Source organism: Pelobates fuscus, chromosome 10, assembly GCF_036172605.1.
Source record: "Pelobates fuscus isolate aPelFus1 chromosome 10, aPelFus1.pri, whole genome shotgun sequence".
NCBI classification, from domain to species: Eukaryota; Metazoa; Chordata; class Amphibia; order Anura; family Pelobatidae; genus Pelobates; species Pelobates fuscus.
Window position 1 is genome coordinate 17,734,474 of NC_086326.1, and position 16,729 is coordinate 17,751,202.

A 16,729-nucleotide genomic window follows, 5' to 3' on the forward strand; every position below is an offset into this window, starting at 1 on the left:
GAAGAATTAGTATAGAGTAGTGCCCTTTGGATTTAGCTGCAATTAGGTCTTTAGTGACTTTAATAAGAGCAGTGTCAGTAGAGTGGAGGGGACAAAAGCCAGACTGAAGAGGGTCAAGGAAACAGTCAGACGTATCTGTCTCTCCGCTCCCTACAGGATGTCCTTACAGAGGTGGGCTCCATCCGCTCTCCTCCTTTGCTCTTTGTTGATTTACCCTCCTTGGGGAGACTTCCTAAGCAGGGCAAACCTCATCCAAGACCTGACATGCTGGTCAGGATGCCAACGTCTTAATGGCATCACTCTGTTCTGTCCCTAGTGCATGCGCTCTGGTTGTTATGGGTGGAGATCAGAGGGACTTCCTGCTCTCCCTGTGTCATTCCTCAGCATTGAGAGAGACCGATAGGAGAAAAACCTTTTTTTCTACTAATCTACACATATTTTAAATGTTTTTAATTTAAACTAATGTAGCGGCTGGCTAGCAAGTACTGGCCATCGGCCACACATTTACCCTCACATTACCGAGAATTTGTAACTATTTGCATGCTGGTCGCTAGCTCAAAACAACAAAACATGCATGTATACGATTTTCTCTTTGTACTGTTCTATATAATCAGTTTTGGAAACACGCTTTTCAAACTGACCAACACAAAAATGCGCTTGTTGGTCAGATGTCTATTTCTATACTTTGTTTTGTGAACATGTTTATGCTCTAAAGACATTTTGTTTTGTCTATTTTAGATACAAAACAAGAAACTGGAAATTAGCTAAATGACATAATCCTTAGAGATTGAAAACAGAAGTCTATGCCTTCACAAGTTCCAACATTCCAATCTTTTCCCTAACACGGAACATTGCACTACTCCCAAAATTAGAATGGAACAAAGCAGAAGAATTCAGCTATTTCTCAACAGACCCCGTAGACTAATTATACAGAACTACAAAAAGATGATAAAAAAAACTAAAACATTTAAAAAAAAACAAAAAAAAACCACAATGCACATTCTTCTTTTAATATTTCAATACCTTATGTCAATAACCATACAAGACTAACACTCCCATAAAAGGAGCAGATCGTGATAACCGCAAAATTTGTTTGCGTCTCTATATAAAATATTTGTCTATATATGTGCTTTAATTTAAAAGACTAATTGCTGCCGAGTCTTAAAACTCTCCCTGTGCTTTCTAACACGTACCAGATGTTATATCCATATTATTTTTTAAAGTGTTCTATAACTTCCACAAGACTGAGGAATAACGGAATATAATTTTAAAAATGAAGAACGTGGTGAATTACAGTGCATCTGTCACCTTTTTGTTTTAAAGATGAAAAAAATTATGTATCAAAATCTGGCTAAAATGTTATCGTATGTAATTCTCTCTGAAAATAGGCCTCGCTTAAAAAAATTATTGGCAAGAAAATGTGCAGACAACTTTACCTTATGGGTCTTTATTCTAAAGGCTACTTCAATCTAATTGGAATGGTAATTAGTTTTACACGCGTGTGTCCTGATTCTTTTTGCTTACAACCCAATATTTGCCACTTGACTGTTGTCTGGCCTCATCCAATCAAACTATATACATAAGGTGAACCCAATTAATACTTTTATAGAGCTATTAGAAAGTAAAGCCCATGTTTTTGGATATCCCCTGAATATATTTACAAATATATGTAAAGAGAAGATATTTTGGGGAAAAAAATAAAAAATGAAATACAACATTGTAAATTTTGGTATACTATATACAAAAACCATGATTCTTGATTTAAATGACCACTTTGGCTAATAATCTAATAAATTCCAGGTAAGTAGCTTAAAGGTTTTTTTGTTTTTGTTTTTTTACTGTATTAGGCACTAGTTTACTACAATGCTACTTTAGTGTTTGCCGACTCCTAAATTAAGATAACTATTTAATTGCAGTTCCAGAGGAAGAATGTGTGATAATAAAGGTTAATTAACTAAAACACATCTATACTGAAGAAAGGTGTTTGTGTGTTGTTTGCAAGGTGGAATATAATGTATAAATCTGAAAACATCAACTACGGTTATTCAATAAAATGTGAAGTCTGTATTCTTGTTCAGTAAAGATTATTTGCACAAAGTACATCACAAACTATGAGCCCCCCCAAAAATTAATTGAAAAAAAAAAGTAAAAGAGGAACACCAAGGTAGAGAAGATGTACAGGGGGCTGTATATTTTAGAAATTCGAGATTTAAAATGTTAATGTAACTATTAAATAAGAAAGTAGGGGATGTTCCGTAGGTTGCCACTCGGTTTCCTTGAAAATCCTGCAATTCTCTTAACATAGTATCTCTGCCCTGATGGGAACATTGGATCCACAATCACACATTGAAAGGTGGGAGCAAAGAAAAAAAAAAAAAAAAAAAAAAGGGAGCTCCCATTTTGGGTGCTTGCGTTATGACCAGAAATGGAATATAGAAGATCATATTTATCGGAGGCGATCCATCAGCATATTCATTTTCCTGGACTACATTTTTTTTGCATGAAAAAAAAAAACACAAACCAAAAACACAACTTACAAAACTCGCAGCTGCTTTAGGCCCGAGAAGTCATTCTTGGTGATGCGTGTAATGTTGTTACCATTCAGTTCTCTGCAAAGTAAAGAAAGAAAATTTTGATAAGAAGACGTCACAATAAAAGACATTCCCTCTAGAAATGTTATCATGCAAACCGTGTCCCATCTCCGCTCCATTCCGCTTTAATAACTGACATGGTCTCACCTTTACACAGAATACATTTTTTTTATTACTTTATTTATTTATTTATTTTTAAACACTGAATATCAAAATCACATAAGACCAGGTAATTTAAATGCTAAATAGTCACGGATCAGCACCATGAGGGGACAGAATGACAGACGTGAAATTTTGGATATTAGTTCAGAGTGAAAAAATTATCTTTAAATTTTTTTTTTTATTTTTTTTTAAATTTGGACATTCTTGCCTAAATTATTCAATCGGTTGAGCTCAGCAAACATTTATGATAAATATATATGCACTGCCATAAAGCTATTCCAATACTAAATACTAGAGGGCTATTATATAGTTCCAGCAACCCATTTAAGCATGTTCTTGTGAGTGCAACCAACCCCCTGTTTTTTCAATTATATAGTGCCAACATGTCTTCGATCATTTTGAACTGAAAATTCTTCTATACATTTAGTATGTAGAAAAACATTTTTTCCTTCACCTCTGCTAGAGATATATTCTCAGGTCTACATAGACAGACACGGCAAACCACAACACAAGCTTGGAAATTGAAAATAAATGTGTCCAGATGACAACTCTTTGAAAATGTGCTCCTTCGCTCTACCTATAAACAGGTAAGGTTAGCGTTGAGATGGCACCAATTTTGGCATTATATCCGGGAAGTTTCATTGTTAAGTGAACCATTTACGTCAATTTATCCCAGCATGTCTAGAAGACCCAGATTAAAGTAGTTAATTGTGGCCTCCCCTCCTGAGGCTTTTCAGAGACGAGTTTTATATACAAAGAGTGTCAGTGTTATCCTTAGAATGTTGGCTTAAAAGATCCCCAAAAAGAAAGAAGATACGATACAAGAGTCCCCAAAATGTTAAATGTTCCATGGCTATATGCATAGGAACAGATAGAGAGTAATGTCCATAAGGTTGGACCCCCCATAATTATTTGGATATATTGTAGGTATAAGGTATGGATGAAGCACTCCCTGTTAATTCTACACATATTAAATTAGCCAAGCATAGGATATCTACATATAAAGCCATTTGCAAAGAAACCAATCAGGAAGTGACCTACCACAAAAGCAGTCATCGTTATGGATTAAAAATTAGAAATACACATTTTGGCTACATTTTAAAAACGTATACTAAAAAATGCATATCCCTTGTGGCCATTCTTAGATAGTTTTGCAGGATATTCTCTCCAGCAACCCAACATCAAAATGGTCCTGGCTCCTCCAAAATGGCCACCATGGCGGAAGTAAGCCGATGTCCCTATTGTGGTGGCCATATCTATAGCTTTTCTGTCTATATTCGCAGTTTTTAACAACATGCAATTTAGTTTTGACTGGTACATTTTCAGAAAAAGTGTACGGAACTCTTAGTGTTTAATTTATAAAGATATTGGACACGAATGCATTGAAGTCACGCACACAGAACATATGACACTGAAAGAAAACAGTCTTTGTATCTTAAGGAGTCACATTGCTTAAAAAAAATAAAATAGGATTTTTTGTGAGAAGTTACACGATTATCCTGAATAAATAACAGATTGTATCTAGGACAGGTTTTGTAAGCAAATCTGTAACAGGGTCAATTTCGTTAAATATAAGAACTAGCCACTGCCATGGATTTCTAAAATGGAGTTCAAGTGAGGAGCTATTCAAAAAATGGTTTAACACAGAGAGCTAGAGAATAATGGGAAATTCAGAGCCACAGCTGGAGGGTTAGGGTTGAACACTTCTGGTTAACAGATTCTCACTTTCAAAAAAATTATTTTTTGTTTTTAAAAACAAAGGGATCCTCTAGCAATGCAGAAATCCAAATTAAAAAAACAAAATCATACATTGGTCTCAAAATTCACTTTTTGTCTTAAACAGGACCAATAATTCATATTACAGAAGTAATCTAGGACAAACGCTGAACTGCTCAAAACAAGACAAAAAAAAATCTGAAGAATCAATTTGGACAAAATGAATTTTCATTTTATAACTAGATAGATGTAAAAAAATTTTTTAAAATGATGCGCACTAATAGGTCTTTCACACAATGTTGTTACTGAAATTAATCCATGTGGAAAAATAATAAAATGTATACATATATTGCAAAAGACCCGATGGAATCAAAAACGTTTGCGGCCGTGCGAGCTGGACGTGTCCGGGTAGAGCTCTGCTGCGACCACGGTGTCAACTGCTTACAATAGCGGAGACAAACCACTAAAATTGCATATACCTGTGGGGGAACCACGATGGATAAGAGGGCCCCGAGGAAACAACCGAAAAAACTGACTGAAACGGGTACAACAGTGTCCGAAATGTTTGCGGCCTCTCGCGCTGTGCGATTGAGCACACAGGATGGTGGACGGGACGGCCAAGGAACACCGCGTTCACCCTTAAGCCCAGGGAGCGGCGTTGCCATGGGAGCTTCGGACTCCGATACTGGCCAGATACTGGCTAAACTGGCTGAAGTGCGTGCTTACCTGGCCACTGAGATTGTCCGCAACACGGCCGAAGTGAAGGCGGAAATACAGGCCTTGGGCGCAAGGACAGCGGCGCTCGAACAGCGAGTGGAATCCACGGTCGTGGCCCACAACAAAGCCGCCGCCCAGATTAACCTCCTGACGTCCCAACTTCTCACGGCTGAATCGGTGATCGACGATCTTGGTAATAAATCGTGGCGAAATAACATTCGCCTCCGCGGTCTACCGGAGCAGGAGAGGGAAGGGTCTCATTGAGGTCGTCTTGGGAATTTTTCAACCACTTCTCCCCGATATACCGGACCACTTGTGGCATATAGAACGGGTGCATAGAGCACTCCGGACTAAGAGGGCAGGTGACAGACGGCCCAGAGATGTCATCATTAAATTCTTATCCTTTCAGACGAAGGAGGCCCTGATGAAGCGTGGCAGGGATCGTCCGATAGTCTATAAAGGGGTAGACCTGGCCCTATATCAGGATTTGACCCCAACAACTCTGCAGCGACGGCGCGAGTGGCGCCCGGTTACCGAGCTCCTGCAGCGACATTCCATTAAATACGCCTGGGGTCACCCCTTTCGGCTGTTGGCCTTAAAAGACGGCCGCACCAAAATTTTGTTTCCAGATGGCGACCCGGCAACGTTTCTGGGGATCCAGGCTCCTGAGGGTCTTGTGGTACCGAAGGCGTCGGCGGAGGTCCTTGCTGCTCTCCCTCGCGAGTGGTTTGCGGCAGACGAATGACGAGGTCAGCTCTCCTTTTGTGGTCTTGGATCGGATATCTGCGGATCCGGGCGGTGAGGTCCTCCGGGTGGGATACTGTTGCCGGAGCCTTTTTATATATATATATATATTTAGGCCCAGGCTATCGGGATCTTTGGTGGGGCTACTCCGGGTCAGTCAGTTGCCCATCTCGCGGGTGGGATCGTTTTGTTTGGGGCGGGCTAGGGTTGCTTGATGTTCCCTAACTCTGCCTTGGTTCCCATATAAGCTTTATGGCCTTGACCCCACTCTGATGCTCACTTAGACTCTTAGGGGCTGGCGGAGGGTACCATGTGCTGGCTTGGGTTGGCCCACTTTCTGACTCCTTACGGGTCCATTATGGCTTGGGGTGGATGTACATTATGTTTCCGTTTTTTGCTGGGTTTTTAGATTTGTTACGGGCGGCGGGCGGCGATTCCTGTGACAAGTTCGAGGATTTCTTAAAGTATGTTTTATGTTATTTATCTCTTTCCATGCTAAAGAGGGGTGTGTGCCAGAAGGGGTTCGGACCCGGGGTGGTAGGGGTATCACGTTGGTGTTTTAGACATGCTTAAGGCAACTGAATCGGGCGGGGGGCAGGTTCTTTCATTTGTATGTGGTCCCTGGGCTGGATCGTTAGGGTGGAGGGTGCTTACTTTTGCATTTTATCAACTGCCTGTTTACCAACTATCTCAATTTTAAATGCGATAGGCTGAGTGTGGGGCTGGTAACTACTCCAGGGGCGCGGGAGGTTCCGGGTTTATTTCATGCCATCGCATACTGTTTGTTTTATCACTCGGGCTCTTCCCTGCCTGCTCTTAGTTTGAGGAGTCAAAGGATAGCTGGAGTTAGACATTGTCCAATGTGGGGAGTCTAAACACAGGGGAGGTGTACCTTTCTTCTGTACCTTTCTATACCCGCTAAGCATCACCAAGAGTTTGAGGTGACGGGTGACGCGACTGATGGCCTCCCCCTAACGCCCACATTTGGACCTCGGAAGGGGATTCCCTAAGGAATCCTTCCTTCCGGGGTGGTGCATAACCGGGTCCTGGAAACTAAATACCTCTTTGTTGCAAGATCCGGCCGTGGTGGGGACAGTTCGGAAGGAATTGTCCGAGTATTTTACCAGGAATACGGAGTCTGATCTCCGCCCTGCTACGGTACGGGCCGCACATAAAGCGGTTATACGAGGTATATTGATTCGTGAAGCCACCCTGAAGAAGAAACGCAAAACACAATTATTGTCGTCTCTCCTGGAAGCTTTGGGAAAAGCTGAAGAGAAACATAAAGCTGCCTAGTCCCCCGACACATTGGCGGACGTACAGAATCGGCGGGCGTCAGTTGATGATACAGCTAGAGCTATAGTATGGTCTAAGAGGACTTATTATGAAAAATCCAATAAAATGGATACACTGTTAGCCAGATCTCTCCGCCCGAGACAGGATACTCGCACATTACGAGAATTAAAGATATTGCGGGTAAGCATTGTACGGATCCTACCGAAATAGCCAAGGTTTTTACGGATTACTACTCCAAATTATACAATCATTCCAGGGGAGACGACGTTGACCAACAGCACGAAACTGATGACACGAAAACTTTTCTATCCCATCTGTCTCTGCCGACATTGAGGGGGGGAAGATGCTGCTGCCCTCGGGACGCGAATTACGGCTGAAGAGATTGACGCTGCGATATCGACATTGAAAGGCAATAAAGCTCTGGGCCGGGATGGCTTTGAGGGTTATAAAATTATATTATAAAATCTTCCGCGAAGAGCTTACACCACATATGGAAACTTTGTTCAATGATCTCATGGAGGGGGGCAAGCCGGACAGAGATATGTCACTGGCCGATGTGGTGCTTTTGCCGAAACCTGGCAAAGACGATTTGGTTCCGGAAAACTTTTGTCTGATTTCATTAATAAATCATGACTCTAAAATTTTAGCAAAGATTCTAGCTAGCCGACTGAACCCTCAATTAACGCGTTTAATACATCCAGACCAGGTGGGATTTATACCTGGCAGGCAATTATTCGAGAATACTAGACGTAACATCGACCTCATATGGAGGCAGGCAGCTAAGGGGATCCCGACATTGATCTTGTCACTCAATGCGGAAAAGGCCTTTGATAGAGTTAAATGGCCGTATCTATTCAAGGTTCTTAGACACTTTGGCCTCCCGGATACTTTTGTAACCGCGATTAAGGCGATGTACACAGATGTTCAGGCACGGGTCAGGATTGCAGGATCGAAAACTATACCCTTTAGCTTGGGGAATGGAACCAGACAGGGCTGTCCTTTGTCACCTCTGCTATTCGCTTTATCGTTGGAACCCCTTTTGCAAAAGGTGCGAAACACCCCGGAGATTCAGGGGATTACGATCAGGGGACAGCGATATGTTGTATCAGGATTTGCTGACGACATCTTGCTGACCCTGACGGACCCGATGAAGTCGATGGAAGCACTGGCGACTGTGTTAGAAGCTTATAGTTGGCTGGCCGGATATAAGGTGAACCTACCCAAATCGAGCACGCTCCCTATAGGTATGTGTGAATCAGATATAGTCCACATAGGGAAAAATTACAAAATTCGTATTGCAAGAGACCATATAAAGTACCTGGGGGTTCGACTGACGGCGGATCCTGCCCAACTTTACCAGCAAAATGATGTTCCCTTGATCCGCACTTTAAATTTCAGATATGGAAAAATGGCAGGATAAGCCGATCTCTTGGATCGGTAGGATCCACTCGATAAAAAACATTCTATACAGAGCAAAACCGAGGGGTGGCCTAGGTTTGCCAAATCTTTATTTTTATTATCTAGCGGCCCAGCTAACGCAAATAGCGTTATGGCACTCTCCTCCGGAAGAGAAGGGTAGACTTAGAGTCATCTCTCATGGGGCCTGACACCCCCCAGTTATTCATGTGGATCCCTAGGGACCATAGACCGTCAACGCACATCGACTGCCCAGTTATAGCGAACTCATTGAAAATTTGGGATGCCACGTCAATTAAGTATGGGTTGTCCCCAAAATTATCCCCGTTAGCTCCCTATTTGAGAAACACGGCTTTCACCCCGGGATTGGATGCTAGAGATTTTAAGGGTATAGAAAGCACAGGTGTCCAACGTTTATGCCATCTATACGAAGGCGGCTCGCTTCTTCAGTTTGAGGATTTAAAAACCAGAGCTGATCTACGCCCTTCTGATTTCTTTAGGTACCTTCAGCTTAGGGATTATGCCCAGACTCCGGCGGTTAAAACTAGCGTGTTGACACCACCTACTTTTTTAGAAAACATGTGCCTTAACGAACAATTCCCAAAAGGCCTCATTACGGCCATCTATACACATTTAAGTACGTCCACATCAGAATGGGGGGAGCTCACTTACATATCCCAATGGGAAGCTGATCTTGGTGAGGAACTAGAGGGGGTGGATTGGCAGGAGATCTGGGAGTCTGCGGCGACTTCGTCTATATGTGTCTCCATGCAGGAACAAGCTTATAAGACCATGTTCAGGTGGTATGCCACCCCGGTGAAACTGTGTAGAATGCATAAAATGTCTACAGATTTGTGTTGGAGAGGTTGTGGACACAAAGGAACCTATTTACACATGTGCTGGGAATGTCCAGAGGCTCAAAAATTCTGGAAACAGGTGGCGGAGTTACTGAGGGATATCTTTCGTAGAGAGGTTAAGCTGGACCCATGGGTGTTCCTTCTGGCCAGGCCTCTGGAGGACTGGTCCAGAGCAGAACAGAAGTTGGTACATAAGGTGAATTTGGCAGCTAGGATGGCCCTAGCTCAAGTGTGGCTACAAAGTGTGACCCCCCCACTTCATATTGTGACACAAAAGATTAAAGATTCATTCCTTATGGATAAGCTAATGGCGAGGGTCGGGGGCACAATTGCAAAGTTTGACAAGGTCTGGGCACCATGGATAGATAGCGGAGTAGGCGATTAAGAGATGGGGGGGATGGACTAATTCCCCCATACCCCTGTCTCTATAACAATTTTCTGGAACCGACTAACTCACTCAACCTAATCTCCTTTAGTGGGACTTTAAGGATCCCGCTGGGAGGCTTACAGGGCACAGACGGTCCCATAGGTGCCATAATACTCGTTGCCATAAGCAACTATGCAACATTTCGATCACGTACACTAAATATCATATTTGTGGGGACATCCCTGCAGCATCCCCTCCCATTTACCCTCCCTCCTCCCCCCCAACTGGCACCTGGTCCCGTCCTTTTAATTTTTTCTGCTTCTGCCTTCCTCTATCACTTCTACTTTCTCTTCGTATCGTCTCTTTTAACTCTGACTGGCTTCCCCTTCTTCTTTACTAATCTAACAGCAACATCTTCGCCCTAATTGTAGTGAGTTACGAGCACCTAGAGATTATCTTAGATTCGACAAACCATCCAAATAGGCGAACTCGTCCGCAGGGCTGGAGATGGGTGATGTAACCAAGTGGAACGTGAGTTATGCGAATCCGTGAATTTAAATTTTTTGTCAGAATAACTCGTGTGCTACAGTCAGTCATATTTCTTAGTTTTACGTATATCTTAAACTTAGGTGGGGCACCATAATTTTATATGGACTTTCATGGCCAACGTGCAATCGTTATCTACGTGGCTGACAAAGGATTTTTGATGTACAATTTTATGTGCTTCCTATATATGTTGGTGTAAGATTCTGTTCATTTTGGCTTGCATATGTTACTGTTTCTGTTAAATATGGTGTTTGACCTTATAATAAATAAAGAATAAAAAAAAAAAAAAAACGTTTAAATTTTTTTCCCCACAGGGATTTATTTCAGTAAGAACATTGAGTGTAAGACCTGTTAATGCACATCTCTTATTTTATACCTATCTACCGATAGATAGATAGATAGATAGATAGATAGATACATACACAGACCTCGCAATTTATAAATGTACTAATTGGAATATAAAATACTTATCAGACACATCTGCTAAGAGTCAATTCTGATTTAAATATGTAATATTTGGTTTCATTATTTTTGTTTTAACTCATATTCAGGGCCGGCGCGTCCATAAGGCGGCACAGGCGGCCGCCTTAGGGCGCACCGGCTCTGGGGGCGCAAAATTCCAGTGACCGGCAGGAGGGAAGTGCTCCCTCCTGCCAGGTCACCTCCTGGATCCCCGGAGCTGCTGGGAGGCGTGCGGCTGCAGTTGATTAGGAGGAGGCGGCGAGGGAGCTCTCTGATCTCTCTGACCGGCTCCCTCGCGCGCCTTTTGCTGATGCCGCGGGAGCCGGAATATGACGTCATATTCCGGCTCCCGCGGCATCAGAAAACAGCCTGCGAGGGAGCCGGTCAGAGAGATCAGAGAGCTCCCTCGCCGCCTCCTAATCAACTTCAGCCGCACGCCTCCCAGCAGCCCCACTGGACCACCAATGAAAGACCCACGCCAGCACTCCAGGTAGGGAGGCTGGGTGGGAAATTTAAATGTAATTTAGATAATTAATTACTGTGTGTGCATGTGAGTGAGTGTGTATGTCAGTGTGTATGTGTGTGTGTGTGTGTGTCTGTCAGTGTGAGTGTGTGTATGTGTCAGTGTGAGTGTGTGTGTCTGTCAGTGTGAGTGTGTGTGTGTCTGTCAGTGAGTGTGTGTGTGTGTCTGTCAGTGAGTGTGTGTGTCTGTCAGTGAGTGTGTGTGTCTGTCAGTGTGTCTGTCAGTGTGTGTGTGCATGTGAGTATGTGTGTGTGTTCGAGTATGTGTCTGTGAGTTTGTGTGTGTGTGTGTGTGTGAGTATGTATTTTCTGTAAGCCTGTCTGTATGTATGTATGTATCTGTATGACGGTATGCCTCTGTATGTATGTATGTGTCTGTATGCATGTATGTAACTGTATGCCTTTATGTCTCTGTATGTACGTATGTGTCTCTGTATGCCTGTATGTCTTTGTATGCATGTTTCTGTATGTATGTATGTGTCTGTATGACGGTATGCCTCTGTATGTGTCTGTATGACGGTATGCCTCTGTATGTATGTATGTGTCTGCATGCCTGTATGTCTGTATGTATGTGCCTGAATGTCTTTGTATGTATGTTTCTGTATGTCTGGATGTATGTGTCTGTATGACGGTATGCCTCTGTATGCATGTATGTCTTTATATGCCTGCATGTCTCTGTATGCATGTATGTCTCTGACTGTATGTGTCTGTATGTCTCTGTATGATTATTTCTGTCTTTGTATGACAGTGTACCTGTATGACTTTGACTGTGTGACTGAAAAATGATGCATGTGTGCCTGTGGCTTGGGAGGAAAGACACACAGGTGAAGATGCATTTTTTTTTTTTTTTTTAATGAGGGTTGGGGGCGCCAAAATGCATCTTCGCCTGTGTAACTAAAAATCCTAGCACCGGCCCTGCTCATATTTCATTAACCCATTAAGACCGCAGCCAGATGTACAAGTTGTGATCAAAACAAAACTTTCATAATAAATGCACCCCCACTTATTATATATCATTTTATTCAGGGGAAACAGGGCTTCCGTTAACATCAAATATTTAGGTATGGAACATAATGAAAAAATATTTTTAAAAAATGGGAGAAAATAAGAATTTAAAAAATTGTTTTAGTTCTACGTGACATTTTAACTGTGAATGTCAAAATACTGTTTGCTTTTACTGCAATAAAATACACACATTTGTATTCATCGATGTCTCACGTGTAAAACAGTGGCCCCTATGTAAAGGTTTTATGGTGTTTTAGGAAGTTACAGGGTCAAATATAGCGTGTTACATATTTCAGTTTTTTCACATTGAAATTCGCCAGATTGGTTACGTTGCCTTTGAGCTAATATCGTAGCCCAGGAATGAGAATTACCCCCATGATGGCATACCATTTGCAAAAGTAGACAACCCAAGGTATTGCAAATAGAGTATGTCCAGTCCTTTTTAGTAGCCACTTGGTCACAAACACTGGTCAAAGTTAGTGTTAATATTTGAAAATGCAAAAAAATAATTTGAACGCAACTTTTGGCCAGTGTTTGTGACTAAGTGGCTACTAAAAAAACTGAACATACCCTATTTGCAATACCCTGGGTTGTCTACTATTGCAAATGGTATGCCATCATGGGGGTAATTTTCATTCCTGGGCTACCATACGGTCTTAAAGGCAACCTGGCGAATTTTAATGTGAAAAAGCTGAAATGCAAGCCTTATATTTGACTCTGTAACTTTTAAAAACACCATAAAACCTGTACATGAAGGGTAATGTTATACTCAGGAGACTTCGCTGAATACAAATATTAGTGTTTCAAAACAGTAAAATGTATCACAACAATTATATTGTCAGTGTAAGTGCCATTTGTATGTGAAAAATTCAAAAAATTTCACTGTCACTGACGATATCGTCGTTGTAATATATTTTACTGTTTTGAAACACTAATATTTGTTTTCAGCAAAGTCTTCCGAGTAAAACAGTACCCCCCATGTACAGGTTTCATGGTGTCTTGGAAAGTTACAGGGTTAACTATAGTGCTAGAAAATGTAATTCCCTGAACTTTCGGCCTGGGTTGTCAGGCAGGTCCTGCAAATTGTAATTAATAAAATGACCTAATTATGTAAAATTATTACATAAATATATATATATATATATATATATATGTGTGTATATATAATTTTTTTTATTTTTATTTATATATATATAGTGATATATACGTATATTCTTATGTATATAGATATATATTATTTCGTTCTACATGTATTTTGATATCAATATATATATATTCATTTTAAAATACAGTTAGAACGAAATTACGCATGTATATATTTTTTTTTTTATTATATATAAATGTATATATAATGAAAATTATGTATATATTTAATCAATATCATTGTACGTGTATTTTGATATTAATATATATATATATAATTATGTATATATTAATATTAAAATACACGTAGACAGTGTATGTATATTTATGTGTATGTATACAAAATATATAAATATATATATATATATATATATATGATCGAAGTATATATTATTTATTTTTACACTGATTTAACTTATTTTATTTTATTTTCAGGCAGCAGGGGGAGTACCTGTCATTCCAGGCACTCCCCCTGCTGGCATTGACATGGACGGCTATGCCGTCCATGTGATCGCGGGGTCCTCGAAAGGACCTCGCGATCACATGGCCCAGGGGGGCCGAAGAGGACGGAGGGGGACTCCCTGGGCTCCCAGGTAAGTCTTCATCCCGCGATCGCCGGCGTGGGATCGCCGGCGACTGAGTAAGTAGAAAAGATCGCAGGGCGTTCTATGCCACCCTGCGGCATTTAGAGCCATCTAAATAAGGACAGCATAGAACGCCCTGCGATCTTAAGGGGTTAAAGGGACACTATAGTCACCTAAACAACTTTAGCTTAATGAAGCAGTTTTAGTGTATAGATCATGCCTCTCAGGTTTTACTGCTCAATTCACTGCGATTTAGGAGTTAAATCACTTTGTTTCTGTTTATGCAGCCCTTGTCACTCCCCTGGCTCGGATTTATACAGGCTGCATGAAAAAAAAAAACTGGTTCCACTTTCAATCAGATGTAATTTACCTTAAACAATTGTATCTCTTTCTCTGCAAATTGAACTTTAATCACATACAGGAGGCTCTTGCAGGGTCTAGCAAGCTATTAACATAGCAGGGGATAAGAAAATCTAAATTAAACAGAACTTGCAATAAAGGAAGGATAAACTTTAGATGACTCTTTACATGAAGGGTTTAGGAAGGCCGTGCAAGTCACATGCAGGGAGGTGTGACTAGGGTTCATAAACAAAGTGATTTAACTCCTAAATGGCAGAGAATTGAGCAGTGAGACTGCAGGGGCATGATTTATACACCAAAACTGCTTCATTAAGCTAAAGTTGTTTTTGTGATTATAGTGTTCCTTTAAATTTATTTACTATATAAAAAGTAGCATATAATCGTGTACATGTCTATAAAGATGTACTTACATACGGCTCTTTGCAAGATTTTTATTTATTTTTTGTGGATAAAAGTTGTAACATATTCCTTTGAACTAGTCATGAATTGACACTTTATATTTGTAACAAATGCACTTTGTAAGCATCACTGCCATTCTTCTGAAAAATGCCCATTGATTTACTTGCAATGCATGTTCATCTACCTTTTATTGAAAGAGAAGGATTTTTCTTTTAAAATGTTTACGAGTAATCTGAACTTTTCCGTGTTGCTTATTTGTAATAAACTCGAATGGCTTTTTATGGCCCTAGGCCAGAGGTACTAATCACTTATAACTAAATACCTGGTAGGCACAAAACACCTCAAGTGATGCTGTGCTCTCATCTATGTCTCCTATATCCATTTATGGCACGGAGTAAACCTTTTATTTGGCTTTGAATTTGTCTGCAGTCCTCTCATTTCCTTTTTACCTTTTTAGTTTTTTTGTAAAGTCTAGTTTGAACCCATGCTTAAAGCGTATGATCTGGGACCCCCCAGGGACATCATTTGCTGCATGGAGAGTTTCCAGCTTAAGGAGGAGATCCTACGCAAAGCGAGGGCAGCGGACAAGGTGTTACTAGAAGGGTCGGACATCCAGCTATATCCAGACCTGTCCCCTGCTACACTGGCGTACCGGCGAGCCCTGAAACCTTTCACCAGGCAACTGCAGTCCGCCAACCTAAGGTACCGATGGTGCTTCCCCACGGGCCTTCAAGTAGCGACACCCTCAGGCCCCTTCATGGTCACGGGCGCAGAAGACTTAGAGACGCTTCAACGTGAGTTACATCTGCCGCCGGAGAAGCTAACCTGGCCGAACCCGCTCAGATTTTACACGGACGGTCCTAGGCCGCAAGGCATGGGCCCCAAACCCCAACGACTACGGAACCCCCGCATGCAGACGATAAGACCAGCGGGAACACAGAACTAACAGTGCCACAGACCCTGCCGCTCCCTGGGCTTCTGACGGAACACACCAAGCCTTGACAGGGAGGACTTGTATGCTTATTTCACCCTCTACTTTCTCTTTGCTGCATCCATATCGCTTCGAACATCACCATTCTCCTGAGTATATCCGCTCCAGTCCTGGGACTTACAGTTGGCCTTCCGGCTCCAAACCCTGGGCCCACGTGGAACAGTCAACGGACTAACGGACCGGAGCCTGGGGACAACATTCCTCTTCTCGCTTCATAACCGCAAGTATGCCTAAGGGGACAAGGGGGGTACGGGACTACACGCTCCACCTCAACACAAGGACAGTGGGCTGAATACTTGGGGAGGGGGAGAGGGGGTGGCCCCGGGTTCTACTAAATGGCATACCCTGCCTAATCATGGCATGAAGGGAGCAGGATAGACACTTTTCGGCCCTGGACTTGTCCCCCCCTTTATTAGGCGAAGAGATAGGGGGAACTACACGAATCACCCCTATATTCACCCCGAAAGGCTACAGCCCCCAGGCATAACCTATCAGGACAAACTGGGACGCTAACTGGCAAATGCCACCACACCACTCGCACGAGACGGGAGAGTCAGCCACATCAGCACCTGTAGAGAGGTGATGCGGCCCACGCAGTTACACAGTGGGTCCCCTCAGACTTTATGGACTGTTGCTGCTCTCCCGGCTATCTTGATTTAGCCCCTGCCGGGTTATAGGGGGTTACGGGAGAAAGCTGTACTAGACCTTCTAGGGACTATTTAGACACATGTTGTTACATGCAAGTACAGGGGCCGGATGGCTGCTGGGGGTCGGGCCGGGACTGGGGGGAGGCAGGTCATGGAGCCTAGGGGGGGGGGGGCAAGGGGATGCATACGACATCTGAGGGAAAC

At 42.2% G+C, this 16,729-nt stretch overlaps 1 protein-coding gene across 1 annotated transcript in view; it reads right to left on the reverse strand.

Annotated features, from left to right (window-relative positions):
- SLIT1 (slit guidance ligand 1) overlaps nt 1-16,729 on the reverse strand; it is a 314,126-nt gene that overhangs the window by 248,460 nt on the left and 48,937 nt on the right. The window contains exon 2 of the mRNA XM_063434664.1: nt 2,538-2,609. Within this exon, the coding sequence (XP_063290734.1) occupies nt 2,538-2,609 (72 nt within the window). The remainder of the gene's footprint in view (nt 1-2,537; nt 2,610-16,729) is intronic.